The 27,180-nt window shown below is 37.2% G+C and overlaps 2 protein-coding genes across 7 annotated transcripts; one reads left to right on the plus strand and one right to left on the minus strand.

Annotated features, from left to right (window-relative positions):
• Positions 1–1,051: 1,051 nt before the first annotated feature.
• On the minus strand, positions 1,052–14,255 carry LOC120770330 (protein kinase C, brain isozyme). 3 transcript variants are annotated; one of them, XM_040097726.1, is made up of 11 exons: positions 14,246–14,255; positions 11,784–11,940; positions 10,910–11,027; positions 9,503–9,613; positions 9,276–9,404; positions 8,808–9,073; positions 8,324–8,525; positions 6,269–6,457; positions 2,396–2,536; positions 1,550–2,292; positions 1,052–1,491 (listed from the first exon to the last, which is right to left on the minus strand). In XM_040097726.1, the coding sequence occupies exons 2-10, from the start codon at positions 11,912–11,914 to the stop codon at positions 2,140–2,142; spliced, it is 1,440 nt and encodes a 479-aa protein (XP_039953660.1). In that variant the 5' UTR covers positions 11,915–11,940; positions 14,246–14,255; the 3' UTR covers positions 1,052–1,491; positions 1,550–2,139. The 3 variants fall into 3 exon arrangements, with proteins under 3 accessions (XP_039953660.1, XP_039953659.1, XP_039953658.1); XM_040097725.1 differs by lacking the exons at positions 11,784–11,940; positions 14,246–14,255 and having other exon boundaries at positions 1,550–1,661; positions 1,744–2,292; positions 10,910–11,021; XM_040097724.1 differs by lacking the exons at positions 11,784–11,940; positions 14,246–14,255 and having other exon boundaries at positions 1,550–1,641; positions 1,697–2,292; positions 10,910–11,021.
• A 21-nt stretch (positions 14,256–14,276) lies between these two features.
• Positions 14,277–25,944, plus strand: LOC120770329 (protein kinase C, brain isozyme-like). 4 transcript variants are annotated; one of them, XM_040097722.1, is made up of 11 exons: positions 14,277–14,652; positions 16,492–16,648; positions 17,404–17,521; positions 18,824–18,934; positions 19,044–19,172; positions 19,375–19,640; positions 19,906–20,107; positions 21,605–21,791; positions 24,116–24,963; positions 25,019–25,578; positions 25,644–25,944. In XM_040097722.1, exons 1-9 carry the CDS (start codon positions 14,532–14,534, stop codon positions 24,358–24,360), a joined length of 1,536 nt encoding a protein of 511 aa, XP_039953656.1. In that variant the 5' UTR covers positions 14,277–14,531; the 3' UTR covers positions 24,361–24,963; positions 25,019–25,578; positions 25,644–25,944. The 4 variants fall into 4 exon arrangements, with proteins under 4 accessions (XP_039953656.1, XP_039953657.1, XP_039953654.1 ...); XM_040097723.1 differs by having other exon boundaries at positions 21,605–21,793; positions 24,130–25,578; XM_040097720.1 differs by having other exon boundaries at positions 24,116–25,578.
• The last annotated feature ends 1,236 nt before the right edge of the window (positions 25,945–27,180 follow it).

A 27,180-nucleotide genomic window follows, 5' to 3' on the forward strand; every position in this document is an offset into this window, starting at 1 on the left:
TTACTGGAGGATGGGGCGGGGAAAGTTTTCTGAGCACCATTCACTTGTGAACGTCCAGAAACGATTCTTTGGGAAGGCAAAAGACACTCGTTTGAAGTCGAGCTAAAGTGAGAAGCCGAGTCATCCCTCCCCAGGATTGTGCGCTGGGGTTGAGACCCGCCACGTAAAAAACGCTCCCAATGAAAGGACCAAAGCAGCATCAGTATTCGAAAGTATTCGACGCAGTTCCTGTCGGTGGAAAGCAAAGGAAAAGGAAGACCCCCACTCCGTTGGAAAGACCAAATCTTTTTGGCATTGTTGGAACGTCGGAAGGATTAGTGAAAACCATTTTGAAAGTTCATTTGAGTCTCAGGAAAGTGAAAGTATCATTGGTTCCAAAATAACTAAATTTTTTCGGAAAACACCTTCGCGTTAACGCCTGTGAAACAATGCTTTCCGACTACTACGATGTCATGAAACGAATTACTTACTGACGGGAAACAGTGGATCAATCGACCAAATATCGTGGAGCCGAAGCCGAAAAAAACGACAGAGAAGTTCTAAAATCAAGATTATTTTCACAGTTTTCTTCGATTATCGAGGTGTGTTCCACTCCAAATTCCATCCGACCGGCCAAACTGTCAACAAGATATACTCTTTTAGTGTTATGCGTCGTTTGTGGAAGATATTCTTAAAAAGACGCCAGAATTATGGGACGATAACTGTTGGTTTTTGCACCACGATAATGCAGCGTTGCATACTGCATTGACTTTTCGTGAGTTTTTCGCCAAATTTTCAACCAATATCGTGCCGCAACCACCGTATTTATCTGATTTAGCTCCGTGTGACATCTAGTTATTCAGCAAACGACCGCTCCGGGGAAACCGCTTTGAGTCAATTGAAGACATTAAACGTAAATCGCTGTTTCAAGAATTGGAAAAACGTTGACAAAAGTGTGTTGTTGCCAAAAGAGATGATTTCGACAGGGACGACCTAGTTTATGAAAAATAAAATAAAAATTTAAAAAGAGGCTTACCATTTTTGGCTCATAATATTAAGTAAAAAGTACAAATTCTTAACAAGCTGTTTAGCATATGCCTTTATTAGAGTTTCAACACTTTAACATCTTTGCAACCTTTACAATCTTCAGTCACCATTGGCACAATAGGTGGCTCCATTTCCTTTGCTTCGGCCTTATCCCAGTCATTATTCCTGAAGAATGGATGCATGGTAACCTCAGAGCGCGCATAGCGTCCGGAACCTAAACGATTGCTTGGCTTCTTAGCGAAGAACTACATCGCAAAATATACTATCGTGAACGAATTTTTCTAGTGTTTTTATGTTAAAATTACTCAACTAGCGTGAGCACATCCATAGCCTCTTGTTGGAAGTGTTTCGGAAATACTGCTTTCTTTTCTTTGATATTTTTGAACGTGTTCAAACCGTATTCGGCAAGTTTTACGTGTCCCTCGCTATCCAACAGCACATTATCCAGCTTGAGATCGCGATAAGCTAAATAAAAGTTGAAAAATAGATTCCAATTGATTAAGAACAAATTCAAAGCTCTTACAAAGCTACAGATTCATTGAAACGTCCATAGATCTGCATGTGATACATAAGATCACCGCCTTTACAATACTCCATAGCGAAGAACAAGCGATCCTTCAACACAAAGCATTAACCTCAAAAACACACAGAGCAAACAGAGCCCATTTACCATGGTTTGAAAGCACGAGTGTGGTGAGACCAAAAATGGTGGTATACCTGATGGCGCCAACACCTGCTTTTCAGTCATAGACAATTCCATATCATTTGTTCATATTATGACATCATTAAGTATCACTTTCACCCGATAGAGTTTATCAGTACGCTTTGGAAATTCTGCTTAAAATTCTTATAATGGCACGCTGGTCACACGAAAGTACAGTATGCTCGAAAAAAACGCACCGCAACAATACACACACATATCAAACGACGTTGAAGCTGGTTAATGCTTGATTTCCTGCTTTACTTGCTTACTTCCGATAAAACAATGTAATATTCTCGGATACGCTATATCCCGCTCTCTCCCCAGCTTTCGCTTTTCTTTCCTTGGTTGTGTCCTTTCAATTCCTAGTACTTTGGGTGTGTGTGTGTTTTGTGTGCGGAGTTTCAGTGCCTTTAAACGGGCACCGCATAGTCCGGATTCACGTAGGAGAAGCCCACAAACTCAGTTTGATCCAAATTCATCATAAATACTTTATCCGTTGGAGTCAGATCTGTTTTCTCCGAAGTGAATTGCTTATCGAAATTCGAGACATCTTTGCGATGTTTCTGTGTGTTATTTGAGCGCAATAAGAGAAATTTGGCGAAATAATTAAAATTATGAATGAATTAAAGTTCTGAAACTTTTTTCTTTGTTTTTGCCCTTACTTACAATTTTCGGCTTAAATGGCGGTTGCACTTCACGATTCTCGATTTTCTCCCAATCGATTCGTCGGAAGAACGGATGTATACGCACATCCGCCTCGCCGGTGGGCCCGCAACCGAGACGTTTATTCGGTTGCTTGGTGAGGAACTGGAATAAGAATCCAAATGTAGAATGTGAATTTAATTAGTTTCAAATAAATAAAATACACACATCAATTATAATTATGTGGGTAATGGCGTTCGGAGTCCACTGTATTTTTTCATGTCATATTAGTCCAAATTTTTTGAATTAACTCAAGAAAGAGGTTATTTGATAGAGGAAGCGTTATATTTTGATATGCTTCGCATCTTTCCAAACAGATGTTTCATTGTACTTTTATAGTGATGTGGACTCTTTTTTTTATGGTGAAGCAAGGGTTAAACTAAAAATTTATTGCTCCTTGGTTCTACTTTCTTTCTTGTCACACGAATTTTGCCAGTCATTGTAAAATTATTTACATCTGCAAGTGTAAATAGTGTATTTATGACAAGACGAAACTTTTCTTAAACAATTATATACCATTTGAAGGATGCTTGGAGCTCTAAATATTCATAATATAATATATGTTATTTGCAGGAATCCAAATCCTATCATATTCATACACCCCAGAACGGTCTTAAGCGACTGTAAGGTATATGCTGTCTATGGAATAAGTTATGGACTCGAATTCCGCTGAAGTAAACTTAAATATTACAAGAAAAAAACGATGTTCTACTCGACTTGCAGTTCTGCTCTCTGAGAGCACTCAATCCATTTCATTTCAAACATTTTAGCTCCTTACGTACGGCTGCTAACGAAACCATTTGTTTTCGGAAAAAGCAAAAAACAGCTGGTACGATGAGGAGAGCCGTGTCGCTGTGGACAGAAAACAGACTGCCTATCTCGCAACATTACATTCGACCAAAATACGTGTGGGATGGGATAGATATCGAGAGTTGAAGAGAGAAGACACATTTGCAGACAAAATATAGAGAGGCCGAAATGAAGTCGTAGATAATTTCGTTTATCTTGGAACCAGCATTAACAACGGCAGCCTCGAAATCCAACGCTTAATAACTCTTGCCAATAGCTGGTACTTAGAACTAAATAGGCAATTGAGAAGTAAAGTCCTCTTACGACGAACAAAGACCAAACTCTATTAGCCACTCATTTTTCACATCCTGTTATATGGTGCAGAGGAATGGACGATGACAGCATCTGAGGAGTCGACGTTACGAGTTTTCGAGAGAAAGGTTCGGCCAGAGATTAATGGTCCGCATTGGCTACGGCGAATATCGCATTCGATGGAACGATACGAGATACACGACGACATTGACATAGTTCAGCGAATTAAAAGACAGCATCTACGCTGGCCAGGTCATGTCGTCCGAGTGGATGAAAACGCTCCAGCTCTACAAGTATTCGACGCAGTATCCGCCGGGGGAAGCAAAGGAAGAGGAAGACCTCCACTCCGTTGAAGAGAACAGGTAGAGAAAAACCTGGCTGCACTTTGTATCTCGAATTGGCGCCAAACTACGAAAAAAGAAATTACTGAAGCGCTGTTGTAATCTCGGCAACCGTCTTGAGACCCAACATTCATTATTGGATAATATTCGACCGAATAGACCACGACCAGCACGCAGTGCAGCAACTATAGCAGCCGGAGCTGAGAGTGTACACGAAGACCGTGGATAATCGATTCGGCGCCATTGGCAGCAACTCGGACTGATGTATGGAACTTGGCGCATTTTATGTCGAAATGAACTGAAAGCGTACAAAGTTGTGTAAGAGCCAGAACCGCTCGACCTTCCCAAACGACATCGCTTCGCTCTCTGGGTTCATGAAAAGTTCCAAGAAGATCAGTCGTTTTTGAGCCAAATTTTTTTAAGCGTGAGGCCCATTTCCTGCTCAATGGGTATGTAAACAAGCAAGATTGCCGCATTTGGGACGAAGAGCAACCTGAAGAGATTCAAAAGCTGTCATTTTATCCAGAAAAAAAGATGTGGTGTGGTTTGTGGGCCACACAAACCCAATCCCAAAGAATGTGCCTTCGAATGGTAACACATATTTATAATATGTATATTATAATATATAAGGAAAAAATTTATACAAAGCCTTTAGTGTTCTCAAGAACTAAATTTAAAATTTCAGTATTTTAGAAATTCTTATTTAATATTTTTCAAAATAATTTTTTCAACTTATCTAGATAAAAAACTATACGCTAAAAATTTCAGAAATTCTATTTCCAAAAACCTCACTTAAACTGTCTAAGTTCATTGTGTATAAGCATTTAAAGGCTTAAAGTATTATTAGATTCACAAAAGCTGTTTTATTTAACAAATATATGAAAAAACACGTTCTCCATCCAAAAATATATGTACATAAATTTCAAGAACAATGTGCTTGAAAATTAATGAAACATTTTAGTCTAAAACTTATATGCTACTTGCAAGGTCACATAAATTTATATATAGAAAGGATGGCATAAATAAAGAATACACATATTTGTTGTTTATGTACTTATGTCACTCCATATATTGTATACATATATATAGTACATATATTATATACATAGTAAGCACGAGTGTGGACTTGTTTGCCGGACATTCAAAATTAATTTATGCCCAACGACACATGTGTGCATAGTTAATGAAGTCCGACGACAGTAAACATAGCCAAAATATGTGTGGATAAATATAAACAAAGGAAAAGTTTATAGTTTAAAGCTTTAAGCTTTAATGGGACATTGAAAAACATAAAAGTACTAGAGGACCCGTCCACGTTTCACTGTGGCTGATACATAGGTAGTACAACTAATACCATCTACTTATATGGTTTCTATTATTTAGATTATAACTATTAGTTAAGGTATCTCCTCCGCATTTTTGATATATCTGACGCGTTCCTCCTAAAAAAAAGCTGTCTGGTTCAGGAGCAAAATCAGTATAACCCATAAACTAAGCATGTATGGATATGCAAATTTTTACATATTTCTTTCTATTTTTGAATTACTAAAATTTTCAAATGATTCTTACATGAAGTTTGAACAAATCCTTTTGATTTGTAATTTAATTTTAGTATTTATGAATTGTATTGAATTTTGACGTAAAGCGATACAGAGAATTATATGTTTTTACCCTGATTCGAAGCTACCTCCCCATCAAATTCAATTGTATTGAATTTTGATATAAAAAGATAAAAACGGTTCAGCCGTTCTTGTGTTATAAATGATGTAACTAACATGACTTTCTTTTATATATATACATAGATAATATATTCATTAATTGCAAAACATTACCAAATTATAGTTTCATTGGCAATATTGCAAGCAATACAGATCTTTTGCAATCTTAAATTGCCTGTTAAGATACCCCGTTACTTTTTCGTTATTTCGTTTGTAATGCATTATTGTTCTCTCCAATAGTTAGCAGGATTGGAAAGAATAACTCTGTCCACATTATGAAAACTTGCTATTGGTCTACAGATGTCACCTTTTAATTTGGCATCCATTTGTTTATTGCACGTTTACATCAATTTAAGGTTTGAATATTTGATACTGCGATGCTAGCGCAATTTATCGGATCCAATGTAAAACATTCCAAAATTAGTAATTAAATACAAATGAAAAATTAATTTAAAAAACATTTTCCAGTGGATCAGATTGTGAATCTAAACCATCCTCGAATCTCCTTGAACACACACAAATAATTTCATTTGAATCGGTCCAGTCGCTTCAGAGGAGTTTAGTGACAAACACACGCACGCAAGAAGTATATATATGTATATTATAAAGATATAAATTTCAGAGATAGTAAGTATTTTTTAAAATATATATAACGGAATATTGCACATTTTACTCACCCCTTTGCACGCCTCTTTGGCCTCCTTGCTCAAACTCTTCGGATAGGAGACATTGTGATCGGTAATGGCAGCAAACAACTCTTCTTCATCCTCACCATCGAACGGCGGCTGGCCGACGAGCATTTCGTAGAGTAAAACGCCATAAGCCCACCAATCTACCGATTTGCCGTAGGGTTGATACAGAATGATCTGTTGAGAAAAAATAATGATGGAATAAGTGAAAATAAAACTGGAAGAGTTCAAAGAGTTGAAGCGGTTGCCGTAATACCTTATCTAATTGCATCGAAATTGTGTCAGACTCAATAATGGAGTTTATGACTTATAATGCTTTTGGTGTGGTTTTGCGAAAGTGATTACAGTTTTTACGGATAACTTATCCGGGATAAGTATTTATAAACATGGAGCTCCAGTGGTCAAACTTATAAATTAGCAAAACGCTTAGTAGCCAAAACGAATTTGAATAGTCGTTCAATTCAGTTCAGTTTGGAAGATATGCGCTCCCAAGTGTTTAAGCCTTAACCTCTCAAACGCGGGGCAGTCAAGAAGGAAGAATTGATCTATATAGCTTCTGCAAATGACGTCTGATAATATTCCCAACCTTACTACATGAACGCCAATAGGGCAATGGCCTGTTAAAAGCTCCTCAACTAGGGAGAGGCTAGTCTTACTGAGTGTAAAGAGACAGCGTGTACCGATAGTGGTCCAGCGCTGACCAAGCTTCCACGAAGCCTAGCTTTTTAGTAGTAGAACAAAAGAGGATACGCTCCCATTTTACCAATAGCGGTTCTAGGGTATATTGCCTTGCTCGCTCATCAGCTTTGCAATTTCCTGCCATTCCGCTATGGGCTGGCACCCGTACCACTCTTATCACAAATACACTCGAAGCTACTGATAGCGAGGTTAGACATTTTTCGTCCAACCCTGAACTCATTGTTCAAGGCTAGTATCGCCGCTCTGTTATCTGAGTGAATGGTCATTTCTCCAAAAGAGGTTGCACTTCGGAGCAGTATATCTGCTGATACCTTAATGGCAGCAACCACGGCTTGGAAAACACTGGTCAGGAAGTCTGAAGCTGGAGTTAATAGAGAGCTCCTGACAGTAAAGCCCTCCATCAACTTTCCCCCCAAGCTTTGACCCTCTCCTCCAACGGGTTCTTCCCATCCACAATTCCTTCAACGGTATATGAGCAGAGAAGGAGCAGCTTGAGTTCAGTTTAACGACTCCACTATCCAAACGATTCGATATCCGGATATTCGAGTGTTCAGGCACGTGTTCTTTTAAGAACCCATATCCCCTGAGTCTGATAGCATCTTTCGCAGCCGACGATGTCTACGGACACATGTAAGATGGCGTTAAGTGTCATGGTTGAAGTGAACCTTAGTGCACCACACATACTGATGAGCGCCGTCCGCTGAACACTCTCGAGTTTCTGTGCAAGCGTGGTATTTCTAAAGCCCTCCACCATATAACGACTCCATGGAACATAAATTTGACTATGGTGTCGTAGAGTTAGATTACCACTTTCGGTGAAACACCTCGCGATTAGCTCGTCACCCATTTCTGAAGTGGGTGACCCAACATACTCAGAGCTTTCCTTATCAAAATCCAGTTTCAAAGCTAAGGAGTTGAAAGGCCGTGAAGACCACAGGTCATTTAATATTAAAGCTTGTACCGTAAAGTTAAAACAAGGAATATAAATTCTAATAAACCCAAATAGAAATGAAAGCTTTCCCTTAACGCTGCGAGTTATTAGACAATATTGCTTGCCGACCGTCGCCGATGTTATTGCCGCAGTAGACTAGAGTCTCTAAACTGTTTTGCAGATAAACATACAAAAATGACGCGCCTCAAAATACACAACCACACACACAACACACGACATCGACTCGAATCGGAGCTAATAAATGTAAGCCGACATACCGACGTACACTCAGGCACACTTAAACAACATTTGTGTTTATCTTTGAAATGAAATCGCAATTTGAGTTCCAATTATTTTAGCAACAACTTGCAACAATATTCAAACACACATACCTTTCAACTTTTTTTACTCACCTCGGGTGCTATGTAGTCGGGTGTGCCGCAGAATGTCTTTGTTGTCTTATCACCAATAATATTCTCCTTACACATGCCAAAGTCGGCAATTTTAACATGACCATCGGCATCCAAAAGAACATTGTCCAATTTCAAATCCCGATACAAAATGCCTTTACTGTGCAGATAGAAGAGGCCGGCGGCTATTTCGGCTGCGTAAAAGCTAATAGATTGGCAAAAGAAAAATAGAAAACAAAATGTGAAAAGATATTTATATAGGAAACAAAGGTGGAAATCGATGAAAATTTAAAGTGAGATTGTGCAAAGAAACCAGTGCAAATAATACACTGTCGAGATTGGCCACTTCACAGAGGTCAATCAACGGCACAAAAGTCACTTTCGTGAGAGGTCAGTCAATACATACGGATATTTGTCCTTTGCTCTCGTACTTTTACTTCATTTTATTCTGTATTTTTCTATGTTTTTGAGCATGCTTCATACTTACACAGCTACCGGCTCCTTGAATTTGCCGAATTGTTGTATTTGAAACATCAAATCGCCACCATTGACGTACTCCATGACAAAGAAGAGACGATCTAAGGTTTGGAAGCATGAGTGCAGCTGTACTAGGAATGGTGGCTTTTCGCCCAAAGCCAAAACACGTTTCTCAATCATTGTACACTCGACATCGTCGTCCTGTATGATGACGTCCTTTTTGAGTATTTTAATGGCGAAGAGATCTTCGGTGCCCTTGCGTTCGGCCAACATGACCTGTTGTGGTTGAATAGATGATTAAAGTAGAAGGGAAAATGCTTTATGAAAGCGAAACTTAAATGATTTTTGCACAGAGAAATGAAGTCATAGAACTTTTAAATAAGTAGCACACATGCGCATCGTTTAAAATGTCTCCGAATGAGGCTTTCAATAATATTTGTTTCTTACAATTACTCTGCAGACAACGCCACGAACTTACCTTGCCAAATGAACCTTTTCCCAGCACTTTTATGAAATTGAAATCGGTAGCACGTATCATATCCTTTTTAGATTGTGTCTGTGTATTTGTATCGCTACGCATCACCAGTGGTTTCTTTTGTGATGATTTCTGCGAATGAAATGCGAGAAGAGAGTTGTAAGTAAATCCTACACATGTGTGCAATATTATTTCTCAAATTGGCTTATTGGAGATTTTCTGGAATTTACCCGCATTTGACTTTTGAGTTTAAGTAGATCCTGTGTGGCATCGGCGCATGGCACATTGTAGTATTCACCCTCCTCTTGTGTGAGCAATTTGAACCAGCCATCCGCGGGGTTCTGAAAAATAGTATTACATTAAATATTTGACAGGTCTTGTCAAACTGTCATATTTTTTTCTGTTCAGTATTGCTTGGCATCTTTCAGCATAGAAAGACTTACAGAATTTGTCCGGAAAGTACTATTACTGATTTACTTTCGCCGCTACTGTACTTCGGAGCGTGGGCGCACCGACTGGATTCGGTAGAGAGTGTTCCTAACTAACGAACGAGCGGCTGGTCAGTTGTCTCCGAGTACCTGAAGAGTCGGGACAAACATGTTTGCGCGACGTGTTTCTGTGAGTGGTTCAAGCCGAAAATGCCGCGTTCGTTAGAGTACAGGTACGTGATTAAATTCTGTGTGAAACTCGGTGAATCTGCGACAGAGACTTTACTTATGAATGAGCAAATCCAAAGTGAAAACGATGCTCATTGTCTTTTTTGACATCAAAGGCATCGTCCACCATAAATTTATTCCTATTGTATAAACCCTCAACGCCAAGTTTTACGTCGAAGTCTTCAATTGACTCAAACTAAATCGGGCCCGACAAGACATCGCAGCCGATTGGAAGTTGCACCATGACAACGCCCGGCTCACATCGCCTCTCTTGTGAATAGCTACCCAACCAAGGCCGACATCTCAACGCTTTCGCAGCCAGCCTACAGCCCAGATGTGGCCCCCTGACTTTTTTTGTTTTCTTGCCTGAAAAGGCCGATGAAAGGCAAGCATTTGAAAAGACAACAGAGATGATACATGAAGGTTACATCTCAGCTCTCAAGGTTATTCCGGAGAATGCCTTTCGTAACGCCTTCAATGCTTCGAAATCGCGTTGGCAGCGCTGCATCGACGCAGAAGGAGCCTATTTTGAAAGTTTTTAAAGAATTGTAACAGTTGATTCAATAAATTTTTTTAAACCGACTCAGTCCTATTACTTCCCGAACAAACCCTGTATGCCTGAACAACGTGTAAAAATTGTTCAATTTAAGAAAATCCAGGTTCTGTAAAGAATGTGCTGCGCGTGTTTCGCTCAACCTATGGCCAGCATAATCGGCCTACTGAGCGTATTGTTCGCAGCACCATCATCCATCGTAGCAACCCGGACTGACGTATGGAACGACTTGGGCACTTTCCGTTGAGATCTTAAATTGAAAGCGTACAAAATGAATCTTGTTCAAGAACTGAAGCCAGTCGACCTTCCCAAACGACATCGCTTCGCTCTATGGGCTCTTTGAAAAGTTCCAAAGAGATCCGACGTTTACAAATCAAATTTTGTTCAGCGATTCATTTTCTTGTTCTAAAACAATTTTAATAACTCACCTTAATAATTTCGGATATACCGAACGACAAAGCGCCCATAAAATCATTGCGCGATGTGCGGTCCCAATCCCAGACCTCGATAAGTACACGCCGATCTTTGTCTTCTGGCTTGAGATCACTAAAAAGGAAAGAAATATCAGAATATTGTCTTACTAATTAAACTAAAATTAAAAAGTTGTAGAACAAAAGTAGATAGGTATAAAGATTTTATGGGTATAGACGTTACATTTTATTTTAATATCGACGTTTAGTGTGGAAATTAATTGCTGAGCGCATCAATTCTTGTTTTTGAAATAAAAAAATAAAAAATCTTCTGAACAGCTTTTGAAATTTATGTAATTTTACATAAACATACAATATGGAATTCTTAAAACACTCTTTGTATTTGGTTGTATAAAGCTTTCACCAAAACAGTAGATCTATTTTATTTCCTTATGTTACTCAGAGCGCTAACCTCTTACTTCTTGCTTCTTGCAAATTAATCAAAGTCGTCAGATGTTCACTTCTGAAGTATTGTCATATAATTTTACTGAAATATTTATTATTTAATAAGATTATAAAGTCCTAGAAAGCTTTAAGTAGTACCGAAATCAAAGCTTTCAAAAATCTCTCGGTAAAAGCTTTCATCCCAATATTTTAAAATATTGTCATATTTTATGTGATTTCAAAACGAGTAAAACAAAACTTTTTAAATAAGCCACAATGGTTATAAAACAAACCCGTATTTCATTTGGTTTTATTATTTTTACTTGAAGCTCTTGCTCTTAGTAAGCTTTTAGAAGAGAAACAGAGCAACAAACAGACAAGTTTTTCTAAATCCATATATCTTATTTCCCACTTAGAAGTGCTTGCTGTCTTATTAATAATTACTCACTATTTGATGGTCTCGTTCCACACAGGATTTAGACAAGCCTTGATGGTACGCGTCTTCTTCTTGGACTTTTCATGTTCATCTGGAATTAGTTTGACCTTAACATAGGGATCACTAAGACCATTCGGGTCCATTGGAATGAGATTACGGCCTTCTTTGACTAAAAAGAAAAAAATTTAAATATGTTATGCATAGCTGCATACACATACATGTGGATATAAATACATATGTACATAGATAAAGATATTGGAAATAACTTAAAAAAGATGAAAATCAAGTTTTTAAGTTTATTGCAGAGTTCAAAAAATATACAGACATAAATTAAAATCAACAAGTAAAAAGCCTCAATTTGGGTGTAGTTGCACATTTTATACTCTCGCAATTTGTGAGATACTAGTTTATTCCAATGTATCACATCGTCCAGGTTGTTCAATAAGTTTTGTCGTTCGAATAGAGAGGGCGTTGCTAATACCCCAAAATTTTTTTTGCCGTGTCAAAGTATTTTTTTACAATGGAAACATTTTAATATCGTGCAGTGATAAAATTCTTATTTTTGGAAGGTGTAGCACCAAAAGAAATTCACGAACGAAAGTTAAAAGTATATAATGATTGTTCGCCTACAAGTAAAACAGTATAAAGATGGGTTGCTGAGTTAAAACGTGGTTGTACAAGCCTTGAATACGATCCACGTGGAGAACGTCCAAAAAACGCCTCCACACCAGAAATTATAGCCAAAATACAGAATACGGTTTTAGAAGACCGTTGGTTGACTGAGAGGGATTTAGTAGAGGCCCTACACATCTCATTAGGGAGTTTGAGCCATATTTTAAAAGGATGCATTCGCTAACAATGGAACATAACCACATTCGAATGCAACTTTCTTAGCAACATTTGGAGCGTTTTCGAAAGGATAAAGTAGATTTTTTACAACGATTCGTCACTATGAATGAGACTCGGGTCTATCACTATGATTCTTAATCAAAACAAGAGGCTAAGGAGTGGTGTGAACTTGGTTGTTCGGCTTCGAACTGAGTTCGTGTCCGGAAATCATTTTGACAATGCCTAAAATCCATGAATTAAAGTTCGAATTGTTGGAGTATCCACCGTATTCACCAGATTTGACCGCCAGCGACTTCTATTTGTTTCCAGAACTCAAAAAAGTTGTACGGGGCAAGCGTTTTTCATCAAATGAAGAGATCATAACGGCTGTTGAGGTGTCTTTTCTAGACCTTCCGGATTCTCACTTCAGGGATGGGATCCACAGATTGGAAGATCGTTGGAGCAAGTGTATTAGTGTTCAGGGAGATTATACTGAATAATAAAGTGTATTTTGAATCATAAATTTGATTTGAATACTGTAAAGTGAAGAAATCAGGTGAATCTCTAAATTATGTTATAGGAGAAGTAGGCGTCGCTGTGTTCCGATTTCGCTCATTTTTCAGGATAACTCTATGCTCAAAATTTGGTCGAATAATTCCTGAGTTATAGGATCCCAAATAAAGGTGGGTGGTGCCACGTTCATTGTAAAATTTTCACAACGGCTCTTATGAAGCTCTTCATGTCGAAGCACTTTTGCCTCTTTAAATGAGGTATCTCAAAAACACACCTTTTGAATTTATCAAGCGGCTCTTCAGGTGTCGAAACACGTTGACCTCTTAGTTTATTTTTTACGGACGGGAATAGAAATATGTTATTCGGTCCTAAGTCAGGACTATACGGAGGATGACTCATCAAATCGATGTATTGAGTGCTCAAAATGCAATTTTTTCATTCGAAGTTTGAGAGTTCGCATTATCGTGGTGAAGAGTGATCTGTCTTTGGTAGTTTGTTTACCTAATTTCTTAAATGACTACTGGCAAACAAATGATTGTGTATCACTCAGAATTTACTGCTCTGTATTATTCCATTGGTATGGTTGCGACATATTTAGTTTTTTCAAAAGAACAGGCAACCACTTGCTTGGAATTGCTTCATGTGCGAACAACTTTTGTTGTATTCGGCTCATCTTGAAGAACCCAAACAGTCGATTGTTCATTACTTTCTGGCACATATGTACGCGTAAATCCACGATTCATCAATTGGCACGATGTGTTTTAGACGTATGTATTTCGAAACACCTCTTTCGTAATTTCTTAATATTTCTCTCGACCAATATTCAGGAGCCATTTTTGAGCGATTGACAAATTGTTTGGGATCCAACGTGAACAATTTTGTTTAGTCAACTTTGATGAAGCTTCATCGTGGAAAGTTGTATAAAGTAATCGGTCGATTTAATTCTGTTTTTTGTTCGAGAAGAATATTTTAAGTTATAAATAAGATTTTCTATAAATTAAAATAACAGAAAAATTGTTGAAATTATTGAAAATAATATCAACTTGTAACATCAAAGTTGAAGTTTAATTAGATATACGAAAAGTCTTTTTCGACTATTAATATTACAAAAAGTTTATGGAAGCCAAACTTACTTTGCACCGTCAGTATACGTGTGTGTGTGTGTGTATGTTTGTTTACCTGTTTTATGCATTTTTTATTACTTTTATACACTTTCACTTTCACTTGGCGCTTAGCTTAGTCAAAATGGAGTTTAGTTAATTTGATAGCAGCTACAAGATGTTTACAAAAGTTTTTTTTATTCAATTTATGCTAAACACACAAATACTGATTTGAACATAATTTTTAATGTATGCACAACTTTTTTGTAACTTTTCCACCGCTACTTGGCTTCTATGCTAACAACAAACAGCATGTGACATGAATGTGCATGCCCGCTGCAAGGAGAATGTGCCGAGCTTGTGCGGTTGCGATCACACCGAACGTCGTGGACGCATCAATTTGGAATTGAATGTGAAGGAGAATTTGCTGACGGTGCAAAGTAAGTTGGGCTTATTGAAAATTAATACAACTTTTTATGCTTTATGAACTTTTTGTAATATTAAAAAATAAATAAATAAGTTAAAAATTAAATGAATAAGTTATTTATTTTTTATATTACATATTATTTTCAATATTATCAACTTAACTTAAACTTTTATATTGTAGATAATTTTATTTATTTATTTTAAAAACTATTTTATTTTGAAATCAATAATTTTTTTTAATATTAGCAATGTTTCATAAATATTTATATAAATGTAATTTCGTATAATTTAAAGAAAAATTATCAAATATTAATTTTTGGTTAATATAATGTAATATATTTTTTTAATAAACTATATTTATTTTTAAATATCTAAACATATTTTTATTTAACTCTTTTGTAATTTGTGTAAACTTTAGATACGTAGGTTGCCTTTTATATCTCGGGATTTGGCAGCACTAGTGTTGCAATCCAAAAAGTCAGAATTTCATCGTAAAGTTTGACATTTTTGATGGCATGCATATTGAGACCATTTTGACATATGAGCGCTATTTGTGTTGTTTATAGTAACTTAAAACATTCTTCTCGACTACAAAATAGAATTAAATAGACCGATTATTTTTTACAACTTTTAACGTGAACTATGATGAACGATGAACTTAATTCAATTTATCAAAGACGAGTGTTTATCAATTGTTTGGTGAATCCAATTGAGATCGTTGATCACTCCAGGATAAATTTCGTGAAAGTCGTCCGAAATCACACTGATATTGTAATACGTGACCTATCGTAGGATTGAGACAACTATGGGCATTAATGAGACTAGCTTCATTTAAGATTGCTTGAACATTTGACTGTAAGGAGACTCGTCTCGATTGGTCTTGAGAAATGTTAGCAAAATACGATGGTGGTACTTCACAACACGTCTATTAAATCGTGATAGATGATGAAACGTCTGTTTACACGTATGCGCCCCAAAGTAAAGAGCAATCGATTGCATGTGAGTTTAAAGATGAGCCGAAACAACCAAAAGTTGTTCGTGCATGAAGCCCTTCCAAGCAAATGGCTGCCTGTTTCTTTGTAAAAACTGGATTTGTCGCAACTATACCAACGGAACAATACGGAGCAGTAAATGATGACTGATATACAATCATTTGTTTTCCTGTTGTCTTTCAAGAAATCAGAAAAACCAACCGCCGAAGGCGAATCACTCTTCACCACGGTAATACGAACTTTCAAACATCGACGAAAACAATTACATTTTTGAGCACTTAAAACATAGATTTGATTAGTAATCCAACGTAAAGTCTTGACTTAGGGCCGATCGATATCTTTTTAGTCCCATTCGTAAAAAATAAACTATTAGGGCAACGTTTTTCTACACCTGAAAGCCAGTTGATGCATTCGAAAAGCATGTTTGGTATTTACCTCAATCCCTATGTGTAGATATATCGCAATTAGATTTATACGGAAGGTACGGAAGAGCTTCCTAAGAGCCGTTGTAGCATTTTACAATGGACGTGGCACAGCTACCTTTAGTTCGAATCCAATAACTCAGGAATTATTCGACCAAATTTAATGCATAATATTATTCTGACATTTCCATATTTCGAGATGAACATGAGCGAAGTCGAACCACAGTCACCTCTTCTACTCATACTATATAAAAAAATTTGAAAATTCACCTTATTTCTTCACTTTACTGTATTCAAATCAAGCACTAATGATTACTTCGGAATAAAACTTTGTACAACTAGTATCTCACAAATTGCGAGAATATAAAATGTTCGACAACACTCACCCTTTCTTACTTCTTCCATTTATAATTAATTTAAATATCTTATTTCTTTTTAGTCAAAGAAGGCCGTAATCTCATTCCGATGGACCCGAATGGTCTTAGTGATCCCTATGTTAAGGTCAAACTAATTCCAGATGAACATGAAAAGTCCAAGAAGAAGACGCGTACCATCAAGGCTTGTCTAAATCCTGTGTGGAACGAGACCATCAAATAGTGAGTAATTATTAATAAGACAGCAAGCACTTCTAAGTGGGTAATAAGATATATGGATTTAGAAAAACTTGTCTGTTTGTTGTTCTGTTTCTCTTCTAAAAGCTTGCTAAGAGCAAAAGTTTCAAGTAAAAATAATAAAACCAAACGAAATATGGGTTTGTTTTATAACCATTGTGACTTATTTAAAAAGTTTTGTTTTACTCGTTTTGAAATCACATAAAATATGACAATATTTTAAAATATTGGGATGAAAGCTTTTACCGATAGATTTTTGAAAGCTTTGATTTCTGTACTACTTAAAGCTTTCTGGGACTTTAAAATCTTATTAATTAATAAATATTTTAGTAAAATTATATGCCAATGCTTCAGAAGTGAACATCTGACGACTTTGATTAATTTGCAAGAAGCAAAAAGTAAGAGGTTAGCGCTCTGAGTAACGTAAGGAAATAAAATAGATCTACTGTTTTGGTGAAAGCTTTATACAACTAAATACAAAAAGTGTTTTAAGAATTCCATATTATATGTTTATGTAAAATTACATAAATTTCAAAAGCTGTTCAGAAGATTTTTTATTTTTTTATTTCAAAAACAAGAATTGATGCGCTCAGCAATTAATTTCTACACTAAACGTCGATATTAAAATAAAATGTAACGTCTATACCCATGAAACCTTTATACCTATCTACTTTTGTTCTACAACTCTTTAATTTCAGTTTAATTACTAAGACAATATTCTGATATTTCTTTCCTTTTAGTGATCTCAAGCCAGAAGACAAAGATCGGCGTGTACTTATCGAGGTCTGGGATTGGGACCGCACATCGCGCAATGATTTTATGGGCGCTTTGTCGTTCGGTATATCCGAAATTATTAAGGTGAGTTAATAAAATTGTTTTAGAACAAGAAAATGAATCGCTGAACAAAATTTGATTTGCAAACGTCGGATCTTTTTGGAACTTTTCAAAGAGCCCATAGAGCGAAGCGATGTCGTTTGGGAAGGTCGACTGGCTTCAGGTCTTGAACAAGATACATTTTGTACGCTTTCAATTTAAGATCTCAACGGAAAGTACCCAAGTCGTTCCATACGTCAGTCCGGGTTGCTACGATGGATGATGGTGCTGCGAACAATACGCTCAGTAGGCCGATTATGCTGGCCATAGGTTGAGCGAAACACGCGCAGCACATTCTTTACAGAACCTGGATTTTCTTAAATTGAACGATTTTTACACGTTGTTCAGGCATACAGGGTTTGTTCGGGAAGTAATAGGACTGAGTCGGTTTAAAAAAATTTATTGAATCAATTGTTACAATTCTTTAAGAACTTTCAAAATACTCTCCTTCTGCGTCGATGCAGCGCTGCCAACGCGATTTCGAAGCATTGAAGGCGTTACGGAAGGCATTCTCCGGAATAACCTTGAGAGCTGAGATGTAAGCTTCTTGTATCATCTCTGTTGTCTTTTCAAATGCTTGCCTTTCATCGGCCTTTTCAGGCAAGAAAACAAAAAAGTCAGGGGGCCACATCTGGGCTGTAGGGTGGCTGCGAAAGCGTTGAGATGTCGGCCTTGGTTAGGTAGCTATTCACAAGAGAGGCGATGTGAGCCGGGCGTTGTCATGGTGCAACTTCCAATCGGCTGCGATGTCTTGTCGGGCCCGATTTAGTTTGAGTCAATTGAGGACTTCGACGTAAAACTTGGCGTTGACGGTTTATACAGTAGGAATAAATTTATGGTGGACGATGCCTTTGATGTCAAAAAAGACATTGAGCATCGTTTTCACTTTGGATTTGCTCATTCATAAGCAAAGTCTCTGTCGCAGATTCACCGAGTTTCACACAGAATTAAATCACGTACCTGCACTCTAACGAACGCGGCATTTTCGGCTTGAACCACTCACAGAAACACATAGCGCAAACATGTTTGTCCCGACTGTCCAGGTACTCGGAGACAACTGACCAGCCGCTCGTTCGTTAGTTGGGAACGCTCTCTACTGAATCCAGTCGGTGTAGTCGGTGCGCCCACGCTCCGAAGTACAGTCGCGGCGAAAGTAAATCAGTAATAGTACTTTCCGGACAAATTCTGTAAGTCTTCCCATGCTGAAAGACGCCAAGCAATACTGAACAAAAAAACATCACAGTTTGACAAGACCTGTCAAATATTTAATGTAATACTATTTTTCAGAACCCCGCGGATGGCTGGTTCAAATTGCTTACACAAGAGGAGGGCGAATATTACAATGTGCCATGCGCCGATGCCACACAGGATCTACTTAAACTCAAAAGTCAAATGCGGGTAAATTGCAGAAAATCTCCAATAAGCCAATTTGAGAAATAATATTTGAATCCACAATGCACACATGTCTAGGATTTACTTACAACTTCTTCTCACATTTCATTCGCAGAAATCATCACAAAACAAACCACTGGTGATGCGTAGCGATACAAACACACAGACACAATCTAAAACAGATATGATACGTGCTACCGATTTTAATTTCATAAAAGTGCTGGGAAAAGGTTCATTTGGCAAGGTAAGTGTGTGGCGTTGTCTGCAGAGTTATTGTAAAAAACAAATATTATTAAAAGCCTGATTTGGACACATTTTAAACGATGCGCATGTGTGCTGCTTATTTAAAAGTTCTATGACTTCATTTTTCTGTGCAAAAATCATTTAAGTTTCGCTTTCATAAAGCATTTTCCCTTCTACTTTAATCATCTATTCAACCACAACAGGTCATGTTGGCCGAACGCAAGGGCACCGAAGATCTCTTCGCCATTAAAATACTCAAAAAGGACGTCATCATACAGGACGATGATGTCGAGTGTACAATGATTGAGAAACGTGTTTTGGCTTTGGGCGAAAAGCCGCCATTCCTAGTACAGCTGCACTCATGCTTCCAAACCTTAGATCGTCTCTTCTTTGTCATGGAGTACGTCAATGGTGGCGATTTGATGTTTCAAATACAAAAATTCGGCAAACTCAAGGAGTCGGTAGCTGTGTAAGCATGAAGCATGCTCAATAACAAAGAAAAATACAGAATAAAATGTAGTAAAAATAAGAGAGCAAAGGACAAATATCCGTATGTATTGACTGACTTTTGTGCCGTTGATTGACCTCGGTGAAGTGGCCAATCTCGGCAGTGTATTATTTGCAGAAGTTTCTTTGAACAATCTCACTTTAAAATCTTTTCGATTTGTTACTTTATTTTCTATACAAATACCTTTTCACATTTCATTTTCTTTTTTCTTTTGCCAATCTATTAGCTTTTACGCAGCCGAAATAGCCGCCGGCCTCTTCTTTCTACACAGTAAAGGCATTTTGTATCGGGATTTAAAATTGGACAATGTTCTCTTGGATGCCGATGGTCATGTTAAAATTGCCGACTTTGGCATGTGTAAAGAGAATATTATTGGTGATAAGACAACAAAGACATTCTGCGGCACACCCGACTACATAGCGCCCGAGGTAAGTAAAACAAGTTGAAAGGGAAACTGGTGTGTGTGTGTTTGAGAATATTGTTGCAAGTTGTTGCTAAAATAATTGGAACTCATATTTCGATTTCATTTCAGAGATAAACACAAATGTTGTTTAAGTGTGTCTGAGTGTACGTCGATGTGTCTGCCGACACTACTTAGTTCCGATTCGAGTTTATGTGTGTGTTGTTGTGTATTTTTAGGCGCGCCATTTTTGTATATTTATCTGCAAAATAATTTAATACTCTAGTCTACTGCGGCAATAACATCGGCGACGGTCGGCAAACAATATTTTCTAATAACTCGCAGCGTTAAGTGAAAGCTTTCATTTCATTATTTGTGTTTATTAGACATTTTATTCCTTTTTAAACTATGTGGCATAAGCTTAAATATTAAATGACCTGCGGCCTTCACAGCCCTTCAACTCCTGGACGACTTTAACTTTGAGACTGGATGTTGAGCAGGATCGGCTCTATAGGAATTGGTAGACACATGGCCGGAGGCATTGTGACATCTGAGTATGATGGGGTGATCCTCATAAGAGGTGGCTGACGGGCTGAGGGTGGGTCTCTCACCGAAAATAGTCCTCTGGCTCAACGACACCATACTCAAGGCCATTATGTTCTATGGAGTCTTTATGTGGTGGAGAGCTCTAGAAAACACCACACTTCCAAAGAAATTCAAGAGCGTTCACCGGGCGGCGATCATCGGCATATTTGGTGCACTAAGGTCTACTCCAACCATAGCACTTAACGCCATCTTGCACATAGTGCACGTTGACATCTTCGAAAGGTCAATGGCTGAAAAAGTCAGACTCCGAGAATCTAGGTTCCTAAAAGAAAATGTATTTGAGCACTCGGATATCCTCACATACTTTGATTTCATACCGGATCATTTGGCGGGTCCTTCTCTGCCCGTGTACAGATGAAGGAGCTGTATGGAGGAAGTTTAGGTAGAAACAATTAAACACTTCCTCGTTTGAGAAGTCATAAATTTGGGAGCGCATACCTCCAAACCGCACAAAATTGAACGCCTGTGCAATTTTGTATTACTAATTTATAAGTTCGAACACAGGAGTTCATCTTTTCTATGGCTTCTACATATCCACGTGCGATCTTTGATCAGCAATCTAACCTAAACTAACCTAACTTTTTGTCAGAAAGCTCTATAAGGACCCTTGGAAGTAATCAGACTAAGAATCATTTCGTTTGTCCTTATTAAAGATAAGTGCAATAATCTAATCAACTTTAACATGTAAAAGTCATTCGGTGAGACTGGAGAACTCCATGTTTATAAATAATTATCCATAAAAACTGTAATCACTTTCGCAAAACCACACCGAAAGCATTATATCTCATAAACTTCATTATTGAGTTTGACACAATTTCGAAAGAGTTAGATAAGCTATTACGGCAACCGTTTCAACTCTTAGAACTCTTCCAGTTTTATTTTCACTTACGCTTATTTCACTATTATTTTTTCTCAACAGATCATTCTATATCAACCCTACGGCAAATCGGTAGATTGGTGGGCTTATGGCGTTTTGCTTTACGAAATGCTCGTCGGCCAGCCGCCATTCGATGGTGAGGATGAAGAAGAGTTGTTTGCTGCCATTACCGATCACAATGCCTCCTATCCGAAGAGTTTGAGCAAGGAGGCCAAAGAGGCGTGCAAAGGGGTGAGTAAAATGTGCTATGTGTATTTAAAACTTAATTACTCTCTCTGCACTTTATATATTTTTATGTTTTTCAATGTCCCATTAAAGCTTAAAGCTTTAAACTATAAATTGTTCTTTTGTTTATATTTGTCCATTGAAATTTTGGCTTTGTTTACTGTCACCGAATGGACTTCATTAACTATGCACACATGTGTCGTTGGGCATAAATTAATTTTAAATGTCCGGCAAACAAGTACACATTCGTGCTTACCATACATATGCACATCGAGTGGAATAAGTTATACATAAGCAAAGAGCTACATATGTGTATTCTTTATTTCTGACATCCTTTTTAGTTTGAGTGACCTTGCAAATTTTAAATAAACATAAGAAAGAGGATTAAAATTTGGGCCAATTTTTTTTAAATTTGAAGCATATTGTTTTAGAAACTTTTACATATTCTTCGACAGAGAACGTGGTGTTTCATATATTTGCTAAATAAAACAGCTTTGTTGAGCTTTTATGAATTTAATAATATTTTAAGCCTTTTAATGCTTATACACAATGAGTTTAGAGTTTTAATTGAGAATATTGGAAATAGAATTTTTGGAATTTTTAGCGCATAGTTTATTATCTGGACAATTTGAAAGAAGTATTAAAAAATCCTTTAAGGAGAATTGCTAAAATACTCAAATTTTAAATTTAGTTCTTGAGAACAGCAAAGGCTTTTTGTTCTTATTATTATTTTGTCTATTTACAAATTTTGTTCTTATATATTATATAAATATGTATATCTTCAACGCCTTCCGTATTTGAAAAAATTTAAACCGATTAAATAGGTAAAGAGGTAATCATCAAAGCTCAACTTTGAAAGCTCTGTCTTCGTAGTGCGAAAAAATAAGTTATATATTAAAGCAGTGTTTTCATGAACCATTGACTCGGAAAATAGCACTCTAGTAGATTAATGACTAAAGCAATCAAACAATACTGGGATGTCACGCACTTTGTGAAATTGATTTTGGCAGGTTCTTGATCACCTCTCCAATGACTATGAGACAATGAGATAGTTTTAGTTAGAAACCTATGCGGAACGATTATTAATTATACTTTCAAAAAGTATCGCGAATTTTAGTTTCTTGAAAAAATATTTATATTAGCCTTCAATATTGTAATCATTCAATATTGTAATCATTCAATATTATGCAGTTATAGTTTTTAGCTTAAGCGATGCGCTTAAATGTTATCCATGCTTGACAGCCTATTAAATTCTATTTATTTTTGAAAATAGGAAAAAGTGGTACGCCGCCTCAGTTACAGTATTTTTGGAATTTCCGTGCATTTTTGCATATTTATAGCATCAAAACCTGTTTTGAGTCAGTTCACTCGTTCACCACGAACTAATGTCCGACTAAGGATAATGAATTGATGACATGATAACAAGAAATTGATAATCCAAAGATAGCACCACTTGGTTATTCAAAAGCATAAAAGCAAAATCAAATTTTTTGACAAAATGGCTGTTTCCCCAAAAAAAAAAAAATTTTTGACCAAAATTTCGCCTTTACATTGTTTATAAAAAAAAATATTTATGGGTGAGAAAAAAATCTTCTATTAAATCCCAAAAAAAATTTTAAAGAAGATCATGTTCAAATTTGAGACTAATGATCAGTCGTTTTTGAGTAATGTTTGTCACACTTTGTGTCATTGAATACACCCTTTTGAGAAAAACGAGTTTAAAGTTTGGAATGCATTTCCAAGCATTCTGAAACTCATTTTCGAATTTGCGTGTAACTTTGAAACTATTTACCGGAACGATATGAAATTTTCTGTGTGTATTCTTAAATGTATGTATAATAAGAAATTGAAATAAAAAAATAACCTTCAAAGCTCTCCATCAGTATTCTTGGACGAAAAGTTGCGAGTTATTGAAGACCAGGAAGCTTTAGAGCATATACCATATTTATATCCATTTGACACTCGTTAGCAAGAGATCACATGTAGAAGAATCAGATTCCACGAACTTTTTACACTTAACACGAAAGAGTTTATAGCTTTTAAGTAGTTAAATAAGCAGATAAAATTTTGGTAAAATTTACGTCCCAAAAGCACCGCCCTTGATATCAAAAGAGTAAAAACTACACTCATACTGACTTTCTGTATATAGTCCTTGTAGAAAGTTTCCGTCTTGTCATAAATAGGGTTCAGATTCACCACCGTCGTAATTCAAAAAATTGGACTAATATGACATAAAAAAACACAGTGGCCCCAAACGCCATAACCCACATAATTATATTTGATTTGTGTATTTTATTTATTTGAAACTAATTAAATTCACAAAATTTCGGTTCTTATTGCAGTTTCTCACCAAGCAACCGAATAAACGTCTCGGTTGTGGGCCCACCGGCGAGGCAGATGTGCGTATACATCCCTTCTTTCGAAGAATCGATTGGGAGAAAATCGAGAATCGCGAAGTGCAACCGCCATTTAAGCCGAAAGTTGTAAGTGAGAGCGAAAACTGTCGACACACTTCGCTATGTGAAATTAATATGCAAATACCTTACACTACGCACATACACACTGACACATAGAAACATCGCAAAGATGTTTCGAATTTCGATAAGCAATTCACTTCAGAGAAAACGGATCTGACACCAACGGATAAAGCATTTATGATGAATTTGGATCAAACGGAATTTGTGGGCTTTTCCTACGTGAATCCAGACTATGCAGTACTCGTTTAAAGGCACTGAAACTCCACACATAAACGCACACACACACACAGACCCAAAGGCACTGTGTTTAGACAGCGTGAGTTGGAATTAAAAGGACAGTGCAACGGAAAAAAAGAAAGAAAGCGAAAGCTTGGGAGAGAGCGGGATAAAGCGTATGCGAGGACATTGCATTTTCTTAACGGAGGAAAGTGAAGCAGGAGGTCAAGAGTTAGCCAGCTGCAATATCGTTTGGTGTGTAAGTGTGTATATTGTTGCGGTGCGTTTTTTCGAGCATACTGTACTTTCGTGTGAACAGCATTTTAAGCAGAATTTCCAAAGCGTACTGATGAGCTCTATGCTGTAAAAGAATTGCCTAAAGATGTCATAATACAAACAAATGATATGGAATTGCCTATGACTGAAAAGCATGTGTTGGCGCTCTCAGGCAAATCACCATTTTTGTCGTGCTTTCAAACCATGGTAAGAGCTCTGTCTGTTCTATGTGTTTTTGAGGTTATGCGTTTTTGCCTTCAAGAATCGCTTGTTCTTCGCTATGGAGTATTGTAAAGACGGTGATCTTATGTATCAGAGCAGGTATATGGACGTTTCAATGAATCTATATCTTTGTAAGAGCTTTGAATTTGTTCTTAGTCAATTGAAATTTATTTTTCAACCTTTATTTAGCTTCTATGCCATAGAAACTGCTTAGCCTTGCTTTAGTCTTTCTACACGAACACCATATAATCTATTGCGATCTCAAGCTAGATAATATGCTGTTAGTTGATGAGGGTCACGTAAAGCTTGTCGACTTCAGTTTTGGTAAGGAAGGTATTGAAGAACGTGATTCTACGAGAACTTTCTCCAAGCATTTCATTTCATACAAAATAACTGTACAATTCATTACAGATACGTAACTATGAACCCTATAACCACACCATCGATTGGTGTTCTTTCGGTTTTTTGATTTACGAAATGTTGGCCGGCCAAAATCCCTTCGAGGCTCAAGATGAGGAGAGCAATTTCAAGTTTATCAAAGATATGAAAGCAGTCTTTCCGAAGCACTTCTCTCAAGAGGCTTTGGATGTGCTAACTAGCGTGAGTAACTTTCAACATAAAGACACTAGAAGATCTCACTTAAGAGAGTATATTTTGCCTTGCAGTTCCTTGCTAAGAAGCCAAACAATCGTTTGGGTGCCGAATGCTATGCGCGCTCTGAGGTTACCACACATCCATTCTATGGGAATATTGACTGGGGCTTAACACAAACCGATAAATTATTTATGCTGAACTTAGCTGAGAATGACTTTATTGGTTTCTCTTATGTTAATCCGGAATATATTTATTATATATACTATAAAAATATCTACATGTATGCATATGTATTATAAATGCCTAAATGCTGATTGAAGACTGTAAAGGTTGCAAAATTGTTAAGGTGTTGAAAATAAAGACATATTCTAAAACAGCTTATTAAAAATTTGTGCGTTTTACTTAATATATCTTTACAAGTTTTTTAATATAAAATTTTAGTATGCAATTTTACTACATGTACATTTATAGTACAACATTTTAGTATCATACTTTTGGGTTGTATAACTCATAAATTAACACATAAAATGATTTAGAACTAAGTAAGTAAAAAGTCCTCCTTATTAAAAACTCTGGAAAGACTAATGAACTGGTATGTACATAAGAAGGCGCATTCCGAGGAACTATATATCAAAAGTTCAACATGTTTATTGTAAAGGTAAGTCAGTAGATACTGTCATTATGATTAAGGATTTCGTTGTTGGGACATTCCTTGATATTGAGTTTTTCCACAACGTACTGTCAAAGGCAGCCATTGCTCTGGTCGGTCTTGGGGTTTAAATCACGAAATGTGACTACGGGTACCCCACAAGGTGGAGTTATCTTTCCTCTTTCTAGGACCCGGGTCGTTAAGGACCTGTTTAAAAAACTTGAGGATCATGGCTGCTGTGATTGCCTATGCAGAGGATGTAGCTCTTATGGTCAACGGAAAGATTGTGAGTGTCCGTGTACGAGTTGGTGCAGGGGTATCTCAACGTCGTAATCGGGCTGTCAAAAGTGGTATCGCCATCAACCTATTTAAAGCCAATTCGGTTTTACTTATTAGAAGATAAAAAATCCCGGTGAAACCGTTGCCACAAATCTCCCATCTGCAAGCGGCGAATGTGAAATATCTACCGAAAGTGGTAGTCAAGCTTATTTTGTTCAATGGAGTCTTCATGTGGTGGAGGGCTCTACAAAAAAACACACTTGCAAATAATCCCGAGGATGTCCAACGGACGGCGCTCATCGGAATGTGTGTACACTAGGATCTACTCCAACCATGGCACTAAACGCCATCTTGCACATAGTGCCCGTAGATATCGCCGGAAAGTATGGCTGCGGAAGTTGTTATTAGACTCAGAGAATCTGGGTTCTTAAAAGAACACGTAGTTGAACTCTCGGATATTCTAACACGAGTTGGCTTCACACCCGATCACTTAGTTCATGGAGTCGCTAAACCGAACGCCGGCGGTTCTTTCTTTGCCCATATACCGCCCTGAGAGTTATAGATAGGAAGACGCCGTTGGAAGAAAGGGGCAGTGAGCTTTTTTACGGATGGGTCAAAGCTTGCAAAAGTTGGTTTAGGGGTTTACTGTCAGAAGCTCTCTATCAAATCCAGCTTTAGAC

Source organism: Bactrocera tryoni, chromosome 3 (assembly GCF_016617805.1).
Source record: "Bactrocera tryoni isolate S06 chromosome 3, CSIRO_BtryS06_freeze2, whole genome shotgun sequence".
NCBI lineage: Eukaryota > Metazoa > Arthropoda > Insecta > Diptera > Tephritidae > Bactrocera > Bactrocera tryoni.

What these genes read in the sequence shown, in the direction of transcription:
- LOC120770330 (XM_040097726.1), bottom strand. Translation starts at nt 11,914, where the DNA reads ATGGACCCGAATGGTCTTAGTGATCCCTATGTTAAGGTCAAACTAATT. An exon ending in TTCAAGGAGCCGGTAGCTGT is followed by an intron (nt 8,526 to 8,807) that starts GTAAGTATGAAG and finishes CCAATCTATTAG; the next exon opens with CTTTTACGCAGCCGAAATAG. An exon ending in CCAAAGAGGCGTGCAAAGGG is followed by an intron (nt 2,537 to 6,268) that starts GTGAGTAAAATG and finishes TTCTTATTCCAG; the next exon opens with TTCCTCACCAAGCAACCGAA.
- LOC120770329 (XM_040097720.1), top strand. Translation starts at nt 14,532, where the DNA reads ATGAATGTGCATGCCCGCTGCAAGGAGAATGTGCCGAGCTTGTGCGGT. An exon ending in TGGAACGAGACCATCAAATA is followed by an intron (nt 16,649 to 17,403) that starts GTGAGTAATTAT and finishes CTTTCCTTTTAG; the next exon opens with TGATCTCAAGCCAGAAGACA. An exon ending in GAAAAGGTTCATTTGGCAAG is followed by an intron (nt 19,173 to 19,374) that starts GTAAGTGTGTGG and finishes CAACCACAACAG; the next exon opens with GTCATGTTGGCCGAACGCAA.